Below are 22,561 nucleotides of genomic sequence, written 5' to 3' on the forward strand. Positions count from 1 at the left end.
GACAAGTGTTCTGTCCTCTTCAATTCTATTATTTTAAAGTAGAATGATAATTGTTTTGGTTTTAAAACCACACTACTTCATTCCAGTATACACAGAGCACAGCTATGAGGGAAAGAATGATGTGATATACATTCTGCAAGTGAAAACAAATTACATGTTTAGCACAATCTAATTGCATAGGTCTAGTCTCCTACCAAAATAAAAATAATCTTTTCTTGGCTTACTGGAAAATAATAAAAGCTGAACTCCTTAATGCATATTATTTTTTCACATTATTTACCATCAGAATTCAGAAAAAAGATTTTGAACTCAGGATCAACTCTCATTGATTTGAGAGACTGTTGTTATCATCAAAATAAAGTCAAATGTAGACAAAATCTCTATATAGGGTGAAAATTAATCTATTTTCTTGCTACTATCTCAAATTAACTTATATATATTTGTATATACATACCTATAATTGCTTATAATTAATACATATTTATAATTTCCAGTCTATATGTAGCAATAGGAGGAGGTTTAACTTGTATAGCTATATTTAGAGTGATCCTAATTTGCAGAAGGGTAGGAGGAGATGACAGCTAGGACTGCCTACTGCTAATTGTGCAGGTATGAGTATCAGTTCACTGTGACACTAATTACTGTTCATTTGTGTAGTTTGAAAATGTGTGGGTTTGGCATTAGTTTTTGTTAGTGAATTTTGGAACTTTAAAAATAGAGGGTAGTTCTCTTTCTCTCTGGCTTTGCATAGTGGCACTTATTCAAGTGGCCTTGAATCAGGTGTTGTTGTTCAAGGTGGTGTAGAAAGCCAAGGAAAGATCTGTCCAAAAATCTGACACAGATGTGTGAATGTTCAAAAGTTGGGAAAGAATAGTGATTCTCTTGATAAATAGTTTAAAAAAAACCAGTCTGTTGAAAAGCTGTTGTGGTGGTTAGGATGCTTTATAAGCTCTACAGGCAGCCTAATTCCCATCTAAAATAGTCTGTATTGTGTAAGACCACTCAAAAGAATAATAATTTGTCTTATTATGAAGGCTGTAATTGTTCCAAATCACTCTGTTCCTAAGACCTTTCTGAAGATTTCATGTCTGTTTTTAACATAAAAAAATCATATTCAACTTTATGTTGTTGTTAGATGGAAGATCTTGTATATTTATTGCTTCTTTTTTTTTTTCAGAATCTATTTTTCTGCTTTCTGGGCCTTAGAATAAAAGGCTCTTGATCCCCTTCAAACATACTCCCAAACAAAGCTATTTAAAAGGTACGATACCATTCTTCCCACTTATCTGTGATTTGTGCTGCAAAGCAGACTATGGACAGCAGAGTAAACACTCAGCTTTGAGAGAATCCACCCCCAGGCTTGTTGTCAGGCCATGCATAGCATGGGACTTGTCAACTGAAGAGCCACAGAAGGTATTTCAGGACCTTACTGGGTGAAAAGATAAAAAGGAGACTGACAGGTCACAGATCATGGAATATTCTGAGTTGGAAAGGATGCACAAGGATCATCACATCCAACTTTGAGTGGCCCATACAAGGATTAACACTCACAACGTTGGTGTTTTTAGCACCATGTTCTCCCCAGCTGAGCTAGTCTCAGGGTGTAAAAGAGGAGGGATTGTGCTCTCTATAAAGGAATGGTTTGAATGATTGGAGCTTGGCCTGGGGCAGGTGCCAAACCAGCAGAAATGGTGGTGCTGCTGCCTTTAGGTAGCTGGAGAGAGCCTCAGGCTGTAGTACTCATGGGTGTCTCTTATACACTCTTCTGGAAGGGAAATGCAGCTGGGTGCTGGAAGCCAGGAGATGTGTTTAACACATTCCAAAACAGTTCTTGATGCAGGTGATCAGTGAACTAAGACTCATGCTCTGCTGGACCTGCTGCTCACAGACAAGAACTGGTAGGTGATGAAAAGGTTGAGGGCACCTTTAAAGTGCCGTCGGCAAACCTTAGTTTTGCAGAGTGTTGCATCTAGTTAGATCAGCTTTTGGCATTGATCTTCCATTAAAAGGAGGAAAAGTGCTTGTTGGAAGTAAAAAGTGCTGACAAGTGTTTTGTTTTTGTTTTAATTGCAAAGCTGGCACAGCAATAGGTAAGCATTAATGAAAATAGTTGGCACTCCAGTTGTTGGAAGTAATGTTTTAAGGTGTTGTGAACAGATTCAGAGTGCATCTTGTTACTGTGTCCTCTATTGTATAGTTGTGATATGAGTCCTAATTGTTCAGAGCCTGGTCAGCAGTGTTCTGCTTGGCTGTGCTGATGAAAGGGCTGTGAAGCAAGGTGATCTCTTACACAGCAACATCATGCTTCAAAGTGATTGACTTTGAAATATTCATTGTGTTGAAGATAAACCAGTAAGGTAGACATGAATTATGTTATTTTAGTCACATTCCATAGTGCTTTAATAATCCTGTAGCCTGGAATCTTATTGGTGGTGAGCTGTTCAAAACTCACAAAAATACTTTTATGAAAGATTGAAGCAGGTTTGATGAGTTCTGTCTCCCTGTGGAATGGCAATCCATGTGGGCAAGGCTTAAAGAACAACCTTTTAGATAAGTCCATTTGCATCCTAAAAATAATTTCCACAGTGTAATACAGAGAGCCCAGGAAGCACTTAGTACCAGCCTGATTCCAGCAGTAACTGATCTATGTGGTCCCAAGTTTTGTGCAACAAAACCCAGTGTGTGTCTCCCATATAAGACAAAGTTTTATAGTTCTAATTTAGTCGAGCCAGGAAGGGGAGTGTGGGGATCCTGCAGGCAATTTATGGGAACCATTACATTGTTGGTATGGAGCCAGTTCTGTTTGGTGGTTGCACACAAGAAGACTTAATGCTCTGGCAACCAGCCTCCCAGCCACTGTGTCTGTGAGCAAAGGGAAGGGCTGGAGGACAGTGCCTGAGTGACCTGCCTGAAGATGAAACAGTATCAAGCACTTTTCCATCCCCATTTCACCTGTTCAAAGGAAAGATGCCTGCTATCTCAGGCATCCAGCACAGGCTGCCTGGGCTTTCAGATACATAACTCTAATACCTGGAAAATGCATTTCTGCATAGAGTCAAATACTGTGATTGTAGCATCCATTTTCTCCTTTTTCAGTATTTATGTAATGCACAAATTTTTGTGAGGCTTCATTTTTTTGTGCTGAAGTGGGATATTTGATGAGCATTGTAGAGCAATAAGTTGACTTTGAAGTGTTGAACTGAGTCACTTGCAATAAACACCCCAGTGAGACAGCCCATTTTTTCTTTTGGTTGACCAAACAAAAGAATCAGAACCAAGAACATGGTCTAAAACAAAATAACTCTAGAGGTACACTATCGTTTAGTCTAGCACTTCTTGTAAAACTCTTTAAAGGCAGGGACACAAAATATGTAAAATATATAAAACACCTTATTAATGTTAAAACATTATATAAATTATTGTTAACAAGGCCTTGTTGTTTCTGGGTTAAAATTTAAAGAAATTCATGAAATTATATTTTTAAAGTTACTATTAGAGCATTTGGAATCCTTAATCTTTTTTAGTAAGTCTGTGAAGGCTAGGCTGCTGTTATGAAGTATGTGGCTTAGAGGTCTAAATTCTTTGTTTTCTCAATCCACAATAAAGAGGAGGACACTTTATTGTGTTAAAGAGCTGTAATTCCATGAAGCGTTTCAGTGATGTTGTAAAATCAGTATGTTTTGCATAATAAAGTAACCCCAAGTGAGAATTTCATCGTTCTCATGCTTAATTTGAATTTTACAAGGCAGATGGCAAATAATAAAGGTTGCATAACATTTCCCATTTAAAGAGTCTTGTTTCAATCTCTCTACAATTTTGATAGATTTAAATGGTTTGGCCTTTATTTCTCTTTTGCCAGTTTCTCTCCCTACTTTTGTCTTCAGCAAATGGATCAATTTCTAAAGAATGAGACATAGGAAACAAATAGGGAAATTCTGCTATGTGAAAAAAACAAAATCTTAGTATCAGTCTCAAGGGATGTCTTAAGGCCACAATGCTTTAATGAAAAGATTTGAAACTGGGAACAATATGAATTTTGTTTTAGAGCTATGACTCCTCTTGACCTTATGAGAATCTATTCAAATTAGCAACATAAAAAGTCACAGCCCATGCCTGTCAGGGATGCATTCAGCATTTGTGTGTTAGATTTTTGTCCAGGGCTTTACTGAACTGAGGCTGCAGCCTTTCCTCTCAAATGCTTTGGGCTAATCAGTGTTCCAATTATTCACGATCCCCATGGAATGAGTTCAGTATGGTCCTCCCTGGAGCTCTGGGGTCTGAGGGGAAGCAGCTAGGGGAAAAAAGGCCCAGTCTCTGCAGGCAGCTTTGGCACCCAGGTGCACCAGCTAGAAGTGTAGAGGCTTGTTTTTCTCCCATGCTGCCCAGATGCTTGCTGCTTAGGTTTGCAGGAAAAGTGATGTGACACCTCTAGGGGAGTAGTGGGCATGAGGAGGTGTTTGGATTAGAACAATCTGAGCAATTCTCTCTGCCCATAAAAAGGAGAATGGCAAGAGAAGAGAATTGCAGTGTAGCAGCTTCAGGAACAAGAGAAGGAGGTTGAGAAGGCATGGAGGGGGGATGTAAGGTGAGGAAAGGGGCCAAAGATGTTGTTCATTCCATAGGATAAGAGGAACAGGAGGGCATCTAGTGGAATCTTGCTGGTATGGAAAGTTACCTATTTTTAATGCTTAAATGTTCTTAAATTTTGGGGACTGATATATGTCAGTGCATTATGCAAGCTTTTGGTTAACTTTTAAGGTTTCAAGTTCAAGAACTGAAAAGCTAGGAAATTTCAGTGTGAAAGTTGACCCTGCAACTTGTGTAATACAACTTATACGTGACATACTATCAAATAATTAAGTATGTGATTGTGTTATTGGAAATTAATAGCCCTCTCTTTAGTAAGGCTAAATAACTGTGAAGGAAGTCAGGCTTTTATCTCAGTAGCCCTGTGTACCTGAGGTTGTGATGATACAGCTTAATGGAAACTTCAAGTATCTTCTGAGAGTTTGTAGTTGAGTTACTAGAAACAGTCCAAAAGCAAAGATTTGTATTCTTTGTATTAAGAATGAGAGCAAAATACTGAACACTGGAGGGTTTTAGTTTGAAATAATATCTGGGTTTGGTTTCTATTCTTAAAACTCGGTGTTAAATAGATTTGTTTTGATTAGAGCATGTTGCTGTGCTTAATCAGATGTTTTGCATTGGATATTCTGTCATGTCATCATTATAAACCAATTAAAACTTACAGCAGAAAAGCAAGGCAACAACTTTCACACTTATTCTGTGTTTTGTCTCTTAAACATAATCCAAACAGCACCATGGTGGATTTTCTCCAAGTAACTAAGGCATGAAATACAATGACAGTAGTACTTTTTTAAACACCCTATTTGATTTGTGGGATATACAAACTACCTATATATATATATTGAACTAAAAGCAGTGGAAAGGGGTAAGGAAAGATTTTTCTTTCTTCTGTTAAAAAAAACAGACTGAGAAATGCTTGGTTTGATTTATTTTCAATAGCAACCACCCATGTGGTTTTTCTTCAGAAGACCTAATTTTCAGTGGTTGTTATAACCTGAATATGGCTGAATCCTTTCAGAGTGGTTTTGAAATTGTGGAACATGCTTAAAATAAAAGCAAATCAATCAGAGATAAAAAGTTTCTCTGAAGATTGTAGAGGGGCAAAAAATGAAATTTATGTCCCCAAAGGCCTAAGAACTGCAAATTATGGCAGTTCAGCAATGCAATCACCAAGAGAGCTAACAAGCAATTGCTTGAAAAGCAATGACACCAATGCTTAAGGAACTAAAGGAGAACCTTGACAGACTTGCAAAGTTTTATGCATTCATGAGATATGAAGAGCTGTTGTAGTACTGGACTTAGGACAAATGTTTGTGCTGCCAATAGAGTGGTCTGTTTCTAAGAGAAATCAGCTACCCATGGAAATCCTATAGAGAAACAAGTTTTGATTTTTTAAAAGACTTCTGCAGGCTGTGGGTTTGTGTGGGGTGGCAGCTTATAAAGACAAGATGTACTTTTTAGTGATGTAACACTCAGCCTCAGATCCGAGAGAGAACCTGTGTAAAAAATATACTTTGGTTTTGGTGGTGAATTATTCTTAAAACACAGAGGCCAAAGAGCTCTAGTTACCATTTGATGTATTCATGATAAAGACTTTTAAAGAGTAACTGTTGGTGTTATTTAAAGATTTCATGCAATACCTTCCAATTGAAATATATACCTTTGCCTTTCTAAACACATATTCATTTATTATAATTCTTCCAAATCCGTAGAGCTCAGGCATTAAGATTGTTTTTGCATACTCAGTTCTGGACGTGGAGTGTTGTAATTAGCAATTAGAATCTGCTGTCTTTCTGCCAAGCAGTACGTAGCTGCTCAGGAAGTCCTATTTCCCGACAGCTGGACAGCAGTAAAGAATGGCTCCCTGAATTGAAAATAAATTTTCCAGTTTCCTATGATGTTTACTTTGAAACACAAGTTTTCCAGAAAGTGGTGTCTTGAGAATCTTGTTGAGCTCTTGGCTGCTATAACTATATTTGTCTGCTGCCTTCTTAAATATTATAGTGTAGGCCTGGCACAACTTTTGTTTTTGACAGTGATTGAAGTGATTAAGGATAAGTCATGGAACAGAAATATATATTCTTAAGTCAGTGTTTCAACTCTGTTCCCTACTCAGCACTGGTAGGAAACATTCCTTTTTGCTTCACTGTTTCTGTGTACATGCATTTTGCGCCACACTAAATACTCATTTTATTTGGCTTGCAGTCATAGCATAGATCTTTTATATAAAAGGAACAGGAGAAGAAGCAGCAAATGGAATGTTGCACTTGCTTTAAGTAGTTACAGCATCCCTTCCAGCAAGGCAGAGGCAAGCTACCAGAAAACTGCCTGTTTTCCTCAGGCAAGAGTACTCTGAATTAGAGTAATGGTTTGAACGTGTGCACCCAGGAGCTCAACTGCTAAATAACAGCACGGAGCCTTTGTAGTTCTAACTGTTACGGAAATGATTGTCTGTACAGAGTAGGCTGTATAAACAAAGCCTAGCTTCTGTGAATCTTCCTGCTGTCTTAAGTTGAGAAGTGGTTGTTGCTGTAGCAATTTGGAGGCATTATTCATGTTTTATTTTCCTGAGGCTGGAAGGAGGACTGAACATCTCCGTAAAATATGAGCTGCAGGGCGCTTTGCCCAAGAAAAAAAAGCTGCAGCAGTGAAATGATTACCTGTGTTACTTGTATTGATCCCACTAACTTGTAAGTAGTGTAGAATGTATCTGTCTGGAAGAGAAATCCCAGTAAATGTGCCAGGCATAAATCTAAGTGGCCTGAAGTGTTGTTGTGTGAAGATAATTATGTACCAGGACCATTGTAGCTGTCCCAGTGTAATGCTTAACTTGGCTTTTCAGCCAAGTCAAGCTCCTGTGGCAGACTCTGGTGTTGACATGGCTCTCCCACATTCAGTTCAGGGTGCCAAGTCAGGAGATGAAACCCATGTGGCAATGAACGTTTTCTTAGTAGAAAAGGTTGTGCTACTTCATTATTTTATTTAGAAGCTGCATTTTTCAGAAAACTCTGCAGCTTCTATAGCCAGTTATAGCAAATTCTACCCCATGTTCCTTTGCATGGAGTACTAAGTGCCTTAGACTGTTAGCATTAAATAATACTTATTTTCCCCTGCCATCCTCTCTTCTTGTGTTTTGAGCATCTTTATTTTTACTCATTCTCTGGTGAAAGATTTGATAAGATCTCACCAAAGGCAGTTGTCAGGGCTTGTGCAGAGCAGTTTCTTGGGAGTTGTCCTGTGAATCTAAACCACAATGGGCATGAAACACTTTCTGTCTAAAACTACTTGTCTGTTTGTGCAAATGGACTTCTATTATGGCTGACTGTAAGAGGAAAATAGCCACTAAATCAATAGGCTGGGTTGAAATTGACCTGTTTCTCTTATTGTGATGAGTGTCGATTTATTCTCTCCCAAATGAGGTAATTGAACAAAGTTACTCTAGCAACCCCTAGGAAGAAGATTCTTCCTAGACGCAAAAGGATGTAACTGAAGACGCTTGAAACCAATTATGGGATGAAGGCCAGCACTTCACTTAGTTCAGCAGATACAGTGATTCTGAGTTTAAAGTAACTGAAAGCAGAGGAGGGGAAATCTTGGATAATGGATTTCTCTTGAGCCTTTATTGTAGATGTCTTTTAATGGGTGTGAGTAGTGAGGGAATTGTCATTTGTGTGGCAGGCTAGTAACCTCGAATCCAGTGAGAGCTGCTGTACTGTTGGCTGAAGCTCTGTAGAAAGAAAGTGTTTGGAGATACCCAGAAGGTCAGGGAGATGTTAAATGTATTCTAAAAGTAATGCAGTGGGAGAGTTGTGTTGTAGTCTCACATGTTTAGTTGTGTAAGGTGGCAGTGCAGAGTAACCAAAGAAGGCTTTGAAGGAGAATAGTTCTATTTTTGAACTTTCTTATGCTTAAAAACTTCATATCACTTCATTTGTTAAGTGTTTTATGCCTCTTGCAGCTGCTCATGTGTGTGTGTGTAAAATGCTAAAGTGCCCTAGTTTTGGAGTGTGCCTGCAGCTGCACATGCAGAAGAGAGAAATTATTAAAGCAAAAATCTCAATTTTCTCCCTGTGGAAAAAAGCAGTTTTAAAACCTCATTGGTTTCCTTGGTCTAAACCTCACCTGGCAAGAGCAAGGTGCAGCATTCGGATGTCGGTGAAGATAACACATCTGTTCTTACACAGGACACACTGAGACTGCACCTGAAAATGCTGTGCGTGAGTGGGGATGTCCCCACAGGGCAACAGAAATGGTTGCTGTAGATAGGAACTAATTGACTGCGCAATTACTGTGAAAAAGAGTAGTGCCTTGCTTTTGAATGGTCAGTATGCTCCCATGAATGAAGGAATTCTTCACCATGAGGATGTAAAGCACTGGAACAGGTGGCCCAGGAAGTTGTAGATGCCCCATTCTTAGAAGTGTCCAAGGCCAGGTTGGATGGGGCTTTGAGCAGCCTGATCTCTAGTGGACGGTGTTTCTGTTCATAGTAGATGGGTTGGAACTAGATGAGATCTTTAAGGTCCCTTCCAACCCAAACCATTCTATGATTCATCCTGTGATTCTGTGGTGGCAGAAGAAACCCCTATTATGGACCTACTCTATGAAGTCACTGGGATGGTAACTATGAACTTCAGTGCACATGGAGCTAAGTCAGAAGAGTTGAAAGCACGGAGGAAAGCGTGGATATGCACTGAGTTCAGCAGGGATGAGGTGACTTTATATGTCAATGGGGTGGCAAGAAGAAAGCCCTGTGTTGTCTGAAAAGCTCTCTGTTGGCAGGAGTATCCTAAATTAATCAGTAGATATTGTTCATTTTGCAGCATATTCATTTAAATTTAAAATATGGTCAAAAGAATGTTTCATTTTATTATACTTCTGTGGGGAGAAGTGATTATGTCCTCTTGTCTTTGAGACCAAAAAGACTGCATTGTTTTTAAAAATTACTATATCTCTGATCAAATTGCTCAGTAGAGCAATGTACAGCAAAGTATCCATTTTCCCCTTCTCCATGCCCACGCTCACTTTACTGCAGTTGCTATCTCACTAACACTCACAGGCTGCCATATGCTTTGATCTCTGTGCCCTCTCAGTGAGGATATCAAATAATGGGACACTTAAGTTGCTTTCTGCAGTTCAAGCAATCTTACCTTGGAATCAGTGTGATATAGAAAGCAGGCTGGTCTGTTCCTAATTCTCCATTTCTCAGCAGTAGGTGTAAGCTTCCTTGTGACTTGGAATTACTCACAGGAATTACCTCATAGTTTGGAGAATGATCTCTGGTTGAAGTCCAGAAGAGTTTTTCATCTAGAAATTGTACAGGTGCTTCATTTCATAATCTCTGAGGTGACCTTCCATGTACAGCTACTGCAGCAATACACTGACACTGATCCTGCGTATGGGAATCTCTCTGACATCCTGGTAGCAAATGCTGCCTGCACCAGTGAGAAATCTGAGGAGAAGCATCTGGTACTCTTATACCTTGGCTGAAGGTGTTTGCCCTTGTGTAACAGTCTCAGAAATAAATCACTGCATCTTGCACATTGCCTGCTTTTGGTGTTCAGAAAACTCATGCCCTAAGACAGGCTGCACAGCACAAATTGCTGGCTGTCTGGAACTGAGGTTGTCCTGCATGCCCGCAGGCAGTGGCATTTCAGCTTTCATTTTGGTGATGTGTAATTAAAAAGCTTCCATTCACATGCCTCATCTGTGTTTGGGTGAGCTTGCTAGCATTCTGGTCAACTGCAGAACTGGCTTCATAGCACAGGCTTTTCAGCAGAAAATCTTTTTTCCAGGGATCCTTTCATGTTATATCCTTGTTTTATATTGCAGTGAGATAATGAAATATCATTATCCAGAGGGTATAAGTGTCAGCTTTTTAAAAAATGCTGTTAGAGACACTGTGTTCCTTTTATCATCCTTAAGAGATTATAACTCTCCATACAATGGCATTTGGTATGGTATTTTCTACATTATTTCATATTTTAGGATACAGTGCTTTTTAAAGCAGACATAGTCAGCCAAAAGTAATCTTTTATAAATATGCATCTCCCAGTGGAGCAGTTATACAAGTTTAATCTTTAAAAAAAAAAAAAAAAGAAAGCTGACCCTTTCCCTATAGCCAGTTGCATCATCCAGATTTATGTCTGTGCATTGTTTCTAAATAAATTTATTTATGCTTCTGGCTTTAATGTTTTACAGTTGAGCACTAAATAGCTGTATTTGTCTCTCTAGTCTATATGATGAAAACAGTGGCAACTTATATACTATTCAGGAAACACTGATGGTAGACTTCTATGATAAGTGCCAGAGCAAAAAGAACTGGGACAGTCACTGCAGCTTGGTGTCATATAATTTATTTATATTTGCAAACCAGACTGGTAAGTTTCGCACTGTTGGAAGTACAAAAATATGTACTAAATCACTGAGCTTTTAAGAGTTGAAAATAATATAAACTTAATTAATAGACATGTTTAAATAAGGCATGAACTTTGCTTTCATGTTTCAGTGAATAGAAATGAAACACAGGTACTCTGTCGCTTTTCTGACTCAACCTCCAACTTGCAAATGTACTTTGTAAGTATTGCTGTTTAGACTGTAGAAAAACAGGCATTTTCCATTTGCTAATGATGGAAATTTCAAAAAGTTTTTATCTGGAGTTGTGAAGACTTGTATTACCTCCGTTAAAAATAGCAAACTGGTCTATAGTCTGAAAGTATTCTTGCTTCACCTTAGTTCCTTTAGAAATCTCTTCAACCTACTTCCCTTAACAAGAGAATCTGAGTATTGACATCTAACCAAAATTAGGTACATGTCTCTATTGCTTCAAAACAGAAATCTAGATTTTAGTTTTAAGACACTGGAGTTCATTAGATCCAAGACTTCTACAGAATTCCTGCAGTTCTTTCTTCCTTGCTGCTATAGTAGTTGGCAAAACCTTGAAAACCTCTTGAAATAATTTTCAAGATGAGTGCTGTTAATTAGAACAAAAATTTGTTACAAAAATATTTTGGCTTGATGGTATAGCCCTACCCATCTTGCCAAGAGTTTTTTGAAAAATTTAAATTAAGAAGCCCAAAAGAGTTGTTTCTGATGTGTTTCTATTTTTCTTCTGAAATTGTACATCTGTTAGAGAAATCTTTCTTTTGAACCTGCTGTTCAGTGCATTCAAGAGGGCTTAGGGGTTTTTGGGTGGAATAGAATATGGACAATACATGTGGAAAGTTTCTGAGCTGATGCTTCAGTTCTATTCCTATTTGTATGCCCTTCCCCAAAGGATTAACCTGAAACAAGGGCAGTCAGTGCACCATCAGTGACTTGGTTTCCCCATTGCCTAGAAAGCTTACATCTCTTGTGAGCCGACTTTCACAAAAGGCATGTTGATGCTGCACTCTCCTTGTCCCTCCTGCAACCAATTGCTAAGTCCTACATTCCTCCAATCTCCAGAGATAATTCCCTTGTTTCCCATCCTGTTGCTCTAAACAAACTGTTGGATCTGAGCTCACCTCTAGTGCTGCTCTGAGCCTGTCTCCTGAACTGGTCACTGAACCTTCCTAGAAGCACCAGGAGGTTCCTTGTCCATAGTAAGTGTTAGCAAAGGTTTCTCAGCATGCCCTTTTGTTCCCGTCCTTGGCTGCTGCTCAGGGAGCATCTGCCAACTACCAGGACAGCATATCTGCTGCACAGGAAGGGCTCTGCAGCCAGGCTGTAAAGGATGAAGGTTGCTTCAAAATGGTCTGTGGATAGGAGCTGACTGCTGTCAGGCTGCTTGCGCTTTGGCGGCCAGCAGCAACACACAAGGCACCATTTATTACTTCCTGTACAGAAGGGGAGAAAAGTAGGAGATATTTTATACTGATAAAATGCCAGTGCTTAGTTTCTGGGCTCCTGCACGGTTTAAGTGTCAGAGTAAATGTCTTACAGCTCTTCTGTACTGTTTTACAAATGGATTTTGGTGATGAGAGAGGTGTTTTGGTTTTGTGTACCAACTGTTGCATTTGGGTCTCTAATCCATTTGCAAGCCTCTCAGCAGGGTCACATTGTAGCATGTGTTAATTTAATGTGAGAATTTTTCCCTTTTCTTGTTTTGAAGGGCTTGACTTTGGTAATGGTTATGTTTGTGTCCATAGGAGTTTACAGAAGCAAAGCCAGTGCTGGTGGCAGTGCAATTTTGGTTCACTCAAGACACTGTTTTATAATAATCTTATGAAAAGTGTAACAGGCCCTGAACAAGATTAGGGCTCCAGTGTGCTTATGCTGTGACAGCAAGGGGTAAGCATTGACTTAGTGTTCAGCTCGGACACACATGGTAGAAGCAGCAGCATAAGAAATTTGGTCTGTCCAATGTTCAGTACAGTGCAGAAGCACTGGAAAATATTGTCTCCAGCTGTGCTGAAACAGGTTTCCACTCACCCCAAATACTCACCCCACTCTCTGCTTAAGGGGCAATTTCAGCGTCAGTATTGACAAGCGGATCTTGAAAACTAGCATCTAGCAAGTGAGTTTTTAAATGGGATTCTTTACAGTTTATCCTCTCCAACAAATCTAAAGAAGAGAGCAGTTCACAATTTTGTCCTGACTTACTCTAAAAGATTTCAATATTAAATATCCAGATTCTTGGTTTTTGTACCTTTTTATCTGTCAGCTGTACTGCATGCATCTTGGTAACTTTTGGCCAGCCATAGAGCTTTGAGACCTATTTATCTCTGGAAAGATTGCTGTTCTTTGTTCCCAAGCTTATAATTTTAAAATGCAAATAAGAAATAAGCATGGGGTGCAAGTATGGAATGAGCACATTACTTAACTCTAAAACAATAAATTCCACTAAAATGTTACTTAGAATATTGTTTATCTAAATAAATATAGACGCTATTGATAACACAAAGAATGTGAAATTCTTAAGACTCACAAAAAATATTTTTATTGTAAATACGAAGAGTAGCTTTTTCATGTCTCAGTTTCATAAACAATGGATGTAAGAGGCAAAAGTCACAAGTAGTGGAAAAGTTTTAATTTATGTTGAACTCTGCTTTCCCATGTATTCAGCCCATGGATCATGGCTCACAGGAATTTGCTTGTAGGATAAACAACCTAGTTTTGCCATTGAAGAGACTATTTTGTCTTAAATTTCAGTGTTATTGCCTTAGAACAGAACAGCCAGTTGCTGAATGCTAAGATGCTTATTTTGAGCCAGGTACTCCGGATTTTGGTCTTAATGTGTTTCTGAATTAATAAATAATAAATTCTAATAAATTCTGTCAGCTCTGACCTATGTCAACACACTACCTCGCACAGCAATTCCTCTGACTTGATTGACCTGCTAGCTCGCCACTGTTCCCAGTGTCTAGACAAAACTTCCTAGACTAACACCAATTCTTTATTATTACTTATACAAACTTTGAATACTCTGTTCTCTGCTTAGTTCTGGGTAATTCAAACTATACAGTTTTTACATTGTGCATGTCAGGTGTGACATGCTATATAAAATAAGCAAGTGAATTTAAGAGTGGGGGGTTTATTCAGATTTTTTTTTTGAGCAGTATTCATAAGGAAGTAGTTGGAGGTAGCAGGATTAGGTGCTAAGGATAAAGAATATATTAGTTCCCAGTTAGCTCTGTTTTAAATTTCCCAGTTTAATGCTGAATTTCCTCTGCTATGTATTGGAAGCACTTTTTTACTGAGGTATGAGTTTGTTCCAGCTGTCATTTCTGAAGCCTTCCCTATCTCACACACCCACGGCACACTCTGACAGCTAAAAAAAGTAGCTGTTCAGTCATACCAGGGGGATTAGATGACAAGTGGCAGGTACAGAATAGCTAGATTTTCTTCTTTTTTCCCTGTAATCCCTCCTCCTCTGATTTAGTTGTTTCTTTTTTCTCATGGCTGCTTCTCAGTAACTTTTCTCACTTGTAGAAATAGCGCAGGAAACTGGAGGATGATCTTTCCCCCTTGGTGCTCAGAGCACCCTGTACCCAGAGGTGTTCCTGCACTGGAGGCCTGGGACTCTCCTGGCTTGTGCTTTCATCCACAGCTGTGCAGCCCTTGTACAGCTCATCTTTCCAGACCCGTGCTAGGATGCCATTCTCGGGGGGGGGGGGGGGGCTGCTGTGTTCATCCTGACCTTGACACAGGTCTCAGCAGCACTTCTTGCTTCTGATCCCCAAGTGCCCCTTCACACTGCCTTTAATCTCTTGAGGCTTCTGTTCTGGGAGTAGAGACCTTCTGGAAATAGAACTGCCTCTGCCTTGTGGCTGATTCCCTTCTTCCATGGAACAGAGCTTGAGCATCTTCTTTCCAGCTCCTCAGCCTTGCTGTGGGGCCTTTGGTTTGCCATTCACCTCACTGGGAATAGCTGGTTCACACCATGCAAACATGTTCTTGATGTGCCACAGTTTGAAAAAGAAGTGTTTGTATTCTGCACAGCTCTTGTGTTTTTAAAGAAGCCTGTCAAAATGCCAGTGCAATTTGCCTCTCAATGTTTGTCATTCAATGTTTTTTCCAGGGTCTGGGTGAACGTTCTTTCTGCTTTCCAGGACATTCTCCCAGAGGTTCTAATTCTCAACTAATTTTTTCCCCTTGAATATGTTGCCTTGTCTCCCAGGCCAGATTTCTCATGTGACATGTAAAAAATCACTAAAAGCTTACAATTTTCCTCCTTTCTTAATGTCTTTTATGACCCTTTTCTTCGACTTTGAATATTTTTAATATAAACTTTCTGTTTGTGCTTGTTTTGCTTCCCACTGCTAGCAATTCCTACTTCTGCTCACACAGACCTCCTTTGGACAAGCTGGAGATAACTGGTTTGTTAGCTCAAGAGGAACACCTTAGCCTGTAAGGTTATTGAAGGCATTTTTGTCTGACAGATGCTGATCATGGAACAGCTCTTTCAAAGTAGCTCTGGCTATCATAAAGTAGTTTTTTCTCATTTTAGGAAATAAACTTTGGTACTAGTACTCACTACAGAGATTATTAACTGTTCTAGGAATTTACAGTAATTATAATGGCTGTATGAGACATGGGGTGAGCTGATATCCTATAAAATAGCTTGTCAGTCCTTCTAGAGCTTGTGCTCGTCCTGGTAATCAATAGCAGTATTAATTAAACCTGTCTGGGAACACATAGATATATTGAAACTGATCAGAGATTTCTAAATAGATTTCATTTCCATTACAAAACTGTTTTTTTATCAATAGTCTGCCAGTTTTGTACTTGTCTTGGTTCAAAGCAAAGCTAAAAGCTGAGCCTGAAGAGGTCTTCCCTAGAACGTGTCATCCTTATGGATCTCTTTCAGCTCTGCCTCTGGTATATATGCTGAATTTTGTGATGCAACTGGTGTTACTTGAAAGCTCAACATTTACAAATGTGTATTATTCAGTAGAAATACATATCTCTTTTTTTGCCTTCCCCCCACCATTTTTTCCCCTCTTTCCACACAGAGAAACTGAGGTACAGCTTTCTGTTTGATGCTGTGCCGTATAATAATGGCAGAGCTGAGAGAGACAGCTGTGCTTCACAGAAAATTATCCATCTGTAACTCTTCTTTATGCAGCTTTTATTCCCTTATGTAAAGGCAGTGGTTCAAGATAAACGGCAGAGCAAATATTGGGTAGTTAAATGATATATTTTCTGGCATCTGTTAGGTATGGAAACCAGTTGTCAATATTTAGGTGTGGATTTTAGATGTTTAGTTGTCTGATTAATCTGTTTGTATCCTAGAGCAAGAGGTATTTTATGTGGGAGCACACCTACACTGGTTACTAAATACTTGTGCCAATTCTTATTTGATATCCAGCATCGTTAAAATTCATGGTGTGCCATCTGTTCCTTTTGTCGCTTGTCATATGAGTGGTCATATGAATGTGTATTCCAACCATGTCAAACAATATTTCAAGGAAATGTTAGACAAGGAAGTATGGGGGGAAAAGTACTACTTCATGTACCTAACCTATTTTGCAAGTGTATTTTCTGTCTGGCATTTAAACCACAGTTTTGAAGTTAATGGAGTGTTGCATAATCCCATGGTGCAATGCTTGAAGAAAATAACGAACATACTCAGTATGAAAGATGCAAAGAAATTTGTGCTGATGCTATTAGAACATCAGTGTATCCACTAGCTCTTAGAAACAGTATTTTTACTATTTTATGACAATTTCTTCTTCTATATAATGCCCTAGGCCAGGCTGAAGGGAATTGTGATGTAGTCACACTGAGTTACAGTGGGACTTTTTCTGGGAATGTTCTAAATAGTTGATTCATGCAGGAAAAAAGCTTATTTTGCTAGTACCTTAACTTTGAGGGGGAGATAAGATATAAAGAGTTTAGAAGCACTGAAATGTAAAGGTTGGAAAAGACCTCCAAAATTAAGTCCAGCTGTTAAACTAACGCTGCCATGTTCACCACTAAACCATAGCCCTGGGGGCCACATCCCCAAGTTTTTGAACACTTCCAGATGTGGTGGTCCCACCAGCCTGTTCCAATGCCTGACTACTCTTTTGGGAAGAATTTTTTCCTAATATCCAGTCTAAAACTCCCCTTGTGCAACTTGAGGCCATTTCATCCTCATGTTGTTTCTTCTTGTTCTGTGAGAAGCAGCATGCTCCTTTCAGGCAGTTATAGAGAGTGCTGTGATTCCCCCTGAGCCTCCCTTTCTCCAGGTTAAATACCCCATCTCCTTCCCCTGCTCCACATAGCACTTGTGCTCTGGACACTGCACCAACTCTCTTGGCTTTCTCTGGACTTGTTCCAGCACCACGTATGGATTTTCATGATGGTAGATCCTTTCAAGCCTGGTGGTGCAAGAGTTCAGTGGTTCTCAAATTATCTTGCCAAAAATCAATCCATCTACCCATAGGTCACACTAATCTTTTGTATGAGGCTTTTAAAATGGCAAATACTAAAATCTTGTGTTGGGTTGCCTTTAAGGTGTTACAGTTCTTACTGTCATTTGGAATCGGTATTTAAGTTGAATAGTGGTTATTTCTATTGATTGCAAGAGACTTAATACAGGCATCAAGGAGTGTCTCACAATTATTTCAGGTTTCACACAGGTTTTTTTTTTTTTTGTGAGACTATGTGATTTTTGAACACTGTTCTTGGCAAAACATTGTTAAACATGAAACATTCAATAACAGTATTTTTCTATTTCCCTCACCCGCCTTCCCCCTGCAAAAAAGGTTCAGTACATGTAACATAAAGGTTCTTCCTGCTACCTTTTACCCTCTATGTTAATCCTGAAACATGCCTGTGGAAGGAGGTAACGAAACAAAGTCTGTGAGGCCATGATGGGAACGAACTCACTGAGGGTCTAAGTGCTGAGTGTGTATTGTTAAAGCTGACATGCATAAGAAATTGCTTGGAGTCTTCTGAGGAAAAATTGTTTTAATTATGTTTTCTGAAGTGGATCTAATACAGTAATGCCTGTTTAACTTTTAAATCCGGAGTAATCAGAGGTTTTTTCCCAACTTTCATTTTTAGTGATATTTTTGTTGAAGTGTTTTGTCCCCTAAGCTTTATTTATAACTGTCTTTTTATCCTTGCTTGCAAATACTTTCAAGCTGTTTTTGGGAGGCTTAGAATTTTCACAGTCTGCCTTTAGGCTGTTCCCAGATTGGTGTGTTCTGGACTCCAACACTCCTATAGTGGAACTGCTGGATACAAAGATGAGTAGTAAGATGAAAAAATCATGGCATCTAATTTTTTTGGCTGGTATTTTAGTTACAGATATGTGCTGAGCTAAGGATATGGTTTTGATTTGAATAATAGTAATGAATCTTCTGGGTTTATTTTTTTTATAAAGGGTTGTTGAAAAGGCATTCAGAGCTCCAGAATTAGATCTTGTTCTAGACTGGTAGGACCCGATCAAATTCTGTTGCAAATAATGGGAATATCTCCTCATTTAGACTTCATTCAGGTAATTAATAGGCCTCTCTTCAGTCCTGCATTATGGATGTGCAATTTTTAAAGAGGTTTTTGCCAGTATCTCGTACCATACCTTTAGAAACCTGGGATCTGCAAGTCCTCATATAAGTCTTATTAAAACACATTGTTAAAATAAAATCTTATCGTGGCTCTTTCTTCAGCTTGAAATGGGAACTTGTATTGTGGCTTAAATGCTTTCTGTGTAGCCTTTGGGGCTTTGTCTATGCAAAATTATGTAAAATGACATTAAGATGAAATCTTGGAACAGTCTGATTTTGGAGAGAATCCAGCAATATTTAAGTTTGAATATAATAAGGTGAGTGACCTACTACCAAGTAAAATAATTAATTAATGTCTTCTTTTCTTCCTTATTCTAGCAACTGAAGGTTCTGAAACACAAGATAAGAAAGTCACTTCAGGACAAAGCAACGCTGGAGCTAAACCAGGTACACCATTTCACATGCTCCATGTTTTAAGGCTGTTTGCCTCAATGGTGCATGGAAAACAGCTGTTGTCACGGGAACTTCTGACATTTGTTGCTTTTGTACCTCATTTACTGTTTCAGACAAAACTGGTATCAGTGACTATTCATGTTTAGATAGGCTGGAATATGTGATTGTTTTCAAAGAAGCAAAACTAGACAAATTTACTTATATTTTAGAATAGCTTAGGAATGAGGGTTGGAAAGTGAGAAAAGACAACAGAAAGCCAGTGTATTTGCATTTGTGCTTGAACAAGAATTTTGTGCTGTAGGAAAAGATTTGCAGCTTTATATGAATGTGCCTCTGTTCAGGCATTTCCTCACCACAAAGCATACCATACTCTGTAACACGCTCTGTGCTGTGGGCAGATGTTTCTCATTACTGCACCATACCTCACAGGTACATAGTGTGGATTTAGTTCACTGTTCACTTACACATTTGAAAATGTATGTGCTAAAAAGTTTAGTATAGTCCTTGGTGTCATGGGTCTGCTCCACTTGCATGCTTAGACCAAGATCCAGAACAGAACTTAGATATCTAAATTCTGCTTGTGCTGCAGTTCAGGTACCCAAGATTAAAGTATGCAGTTAATAATGATTTTGTTTTGATGCCTGGGAAAGCAGAGGTGCTTGTGGTGCTGAGGACTAGGCCCACTGTAACATCCCCCTTTCAACTCCTTGACAGCTTGGCAGCTCAGTGGATGTTTCATACTGACAGACTCTTCTCTGTGCCCAGAGGGGATGCCTTGGCCTGTCCCTGGAGGGAAGGAATCCCAGCGCTGTCTGCATTCAGAGCACACCTGGAATGCTGGGCCGGCACGCTGGGTCCTGCACAAAGCACAGGAATCACGGCTGCTCTCAGTCAGACAGGCAGTGGGAAAAGGAAGCGAAAACAAAGATAATATTACCTCTTCCCGCAGCTCTTTGTGGTGGACAGTGTTCAATACTTGCTTTATTCTACAGTCGTTTAATCCAGTTTTCATTTCTCAGGAGGGCATCCTAGCTATTCCAGTGTTCCCTTCATCTATGCTGGTGTGTAAAAGGAATCCAAAATTCTTGGGGCTGGAATGGGGGAAGGCAGAGTGGAGCTGATAGTATGAGCCACAAAAATTGGTCATATTTGCAAAGTATATATGAAAATTGATAACTTAGGAACTCAATTTCTACAAATATAAATTTTGCTTAGGAGTTTGTCGAGCTTTAGTTCTATAGAAGATTTGGAAAAATTTTTTTTTGCTGTTGTTACTCTCATTAGGGACAAAAACCTATTAATGTTTCCATGTTGAATTTCTGCAAAATACTGTTCACAGCTTCTAAGCTTTCAAAATTACCTATTAACTTATTAAAATTAATTTTGAACACACACTAAATGTTCACAAAATTATGAACATATACGTAATTTAGACGCTTAATTTCCAGCAGCAGGTACAAAATTAATTTCTCCTATGCAGAGCTATGGCTTATTTATTCTTCCAAGATCCCTATCATACAAATGCTTAATTCTGTGGTTGTTATATAAGTGAAAGGAAATAGATTGTTGAGTGTGAGTTCCCACATATTGCAGCATATGGGTCTTCCTGGAATGTTGTCTCTTAGGCTTTGTGTATGTCCAATTAGCAATTATTTCTCTAAAAAATGAGAAATTCTTGCAGGATTCGTTGCAGCTGACATGTTTCCCATTTCCTTTCACAGTAACTTAAAGCTTACAGTCTGATGAGGAATATGAGCAAAAGAGAGAACAAAATATTTTGTTTCGCCTGGTATTCCTACTGAATAAGAAGAAATGCCAGTCCCCCAGGTATTTGCCTGGTGGGTTTTTAATGAATAGTGACATGAGAAATAAAATTGGGAGCAGTTCCAGTGAGCTCTCTTGTTTTGCCAGAGTTTGAAACTATTGATTCTTGGCACTAGGGGTGTCAGCAGAAGATGTGGATTCAGAATACAAATGTTGGAATTTGGTGTTGTAGCCAAACTATGAAGGATAATTTTGAAAATTTAGAGAAGACATTTTAATTATCAGTGCAAGTCTTGCACTGATAATATGTGCTCCAGCTTCTAGCAGAGCAAATGCAATGATGGTCTGCTACAAAGGTGCTACCCTCATCTTTGTCCTAATATTGATTTAGCTCTTTGTGATCCCAAATATATGCAAAATAATTTGTTACTGAGGACACACACTCTGCATAGCCTGCAACTTAATGCGAATTCTTTAGGATTGTTCTAACATCCTGGGGTGCTGGGAGAGGGACTGTTCTTGTGTGAACACTATCATATGTGTGATATGGAAAAAATAATTGGATGTCTTCGAACAGAGTGACAGAGGGCAACTTTAAAAATTTATTTTATTCCTTCACTGCTTATAATTAGGAATTCTTAAGGGAGACCTTTTCAGCTTGCCTGTCCATGTAACTCTGCTACCTCTTTGAAGAATTGTTGCCTCTCTCCGATAGGGAAATCTCTTCTCAAGAAAGGGGAAAAAAAACTCCAGCTGGAAGGATATTCTGAAAGAAGCAGGTTTCTACATTTTTCCCCAGTGCCTCATCATTTTATGTCAACTCAATGTTACATTGACTGTGCTGACAGCCCTTGAAGGGGAATCCTTGTTTTTCCAGGGAAAATGTGCATTATTCCACAAGCACTAATTTCTCATGCCACAGGAATTCATGTTTTGTGAACCTTGTGTGCCAGTCACCAGGGAGAAGGAATATTATTACCCTTTTGACCTGTGTCTGTACGCTAAAAGGACTGCGCGTGAGTCAGCGCACTGCTGAACATCAGCCAAATGCAGATGTTCACCATGCACAGGGCAAATCTCTGCCATGCCATGGCTGAGCAAAGTCCCATAAATGGCAGCACAGTGGGCTAGTCAGCCATCATTGAAGTTTTGACCTGCAAATGGGTGACAGATTACCTTTGTCTTTGCTGGTGACTTTTTCACTTGCTATGCCCTTCACTGGTGCTGTCATGTTTGAAGGTTCTCCCTGCCAGCTGTGCAATGGGTTTTCTTTCTTGCAGCTGTTACTTTGCATTGCTATTAATACTCTTAATTTGGGCTCTAGTCTGACTGTTGTTGAGATAAAAGATTTTCACTGATTAGAATTCAAGAGTAATTAAAGTTTAAGTAGCTGTTGGTGAACTGGTTCACTCAAGACATCCTGTCATGCTTATGCAGAAACTTCTGTTAGAGGATGAAATGCACATTAGTTTTTATAAATCTAATTCTAATAAGTACTCAAAATTAGTCTAGCATAGACTCATTTCAATGACTTATTGTGCAAATATCTTTAATGTCAGTTTTATGACCCATTTTATTGTTTGCTAATACATAGGTATGCATAGGTATACACATATGTATGCATCCTATACACAAGTAGGCTGACTCTGCATGTTTTTACGAGTTGCTTACATGTGTATTCACACTGAATAGTGAAAAGGCTTTGTTGTCTTGTGCACTTTTATGATGACAGTATTTGAATAGCTCTTTATTTTAAAAAACTTAAAAACTGAGTTCTCCTCAATACCAAAATAAATCAGATCATTTATTTATACCCAGAATTTTTTTTCTGTGGGTTTTTTGTT

At 38.9% G+C, this 22,561-nt stretch overlaps 1 protein-coding gene across 14 annotated transcripts in view; it reads left to right on the forward strand.

Annotated features, from left to right (window-relative positions):
• The window catches only part of MAP7 (microtubule associated protein 7), a 108,078-nt gene that overhangs the window by 41,544 nt on the left and 43,973 nt on the right, over positions 1–22,561 (forward strand). For all 14 annotated transcript variants that reach the window (XM_085576728.1, XM_085576723.1, XM_085576724.1 and 11 more), the window contains exon 2: positions 18,879–18,947. In XM_085576728.1, the coding sequence (XP_085432854.1) occupies positions 18,879–18,947 (69 nt within the window). The remainder of the gene's footprint in view (positions 1–18,878; positions 18,948–22,561) is intronic.

Source organism: Lonchura striata, chromosome 3 (assembly GCF_050655825.1).
Source record: "Lonchura striata isolate lonStrDom1 chromosome 3, ASM5065582v1, whole genome shotgun sequence".
Lineage (NCBI taxonomy): Eukaryota > Metazoa > Chordata > Aves > Passeriformes > Estrildidae > Lonchura > Lonchura striata.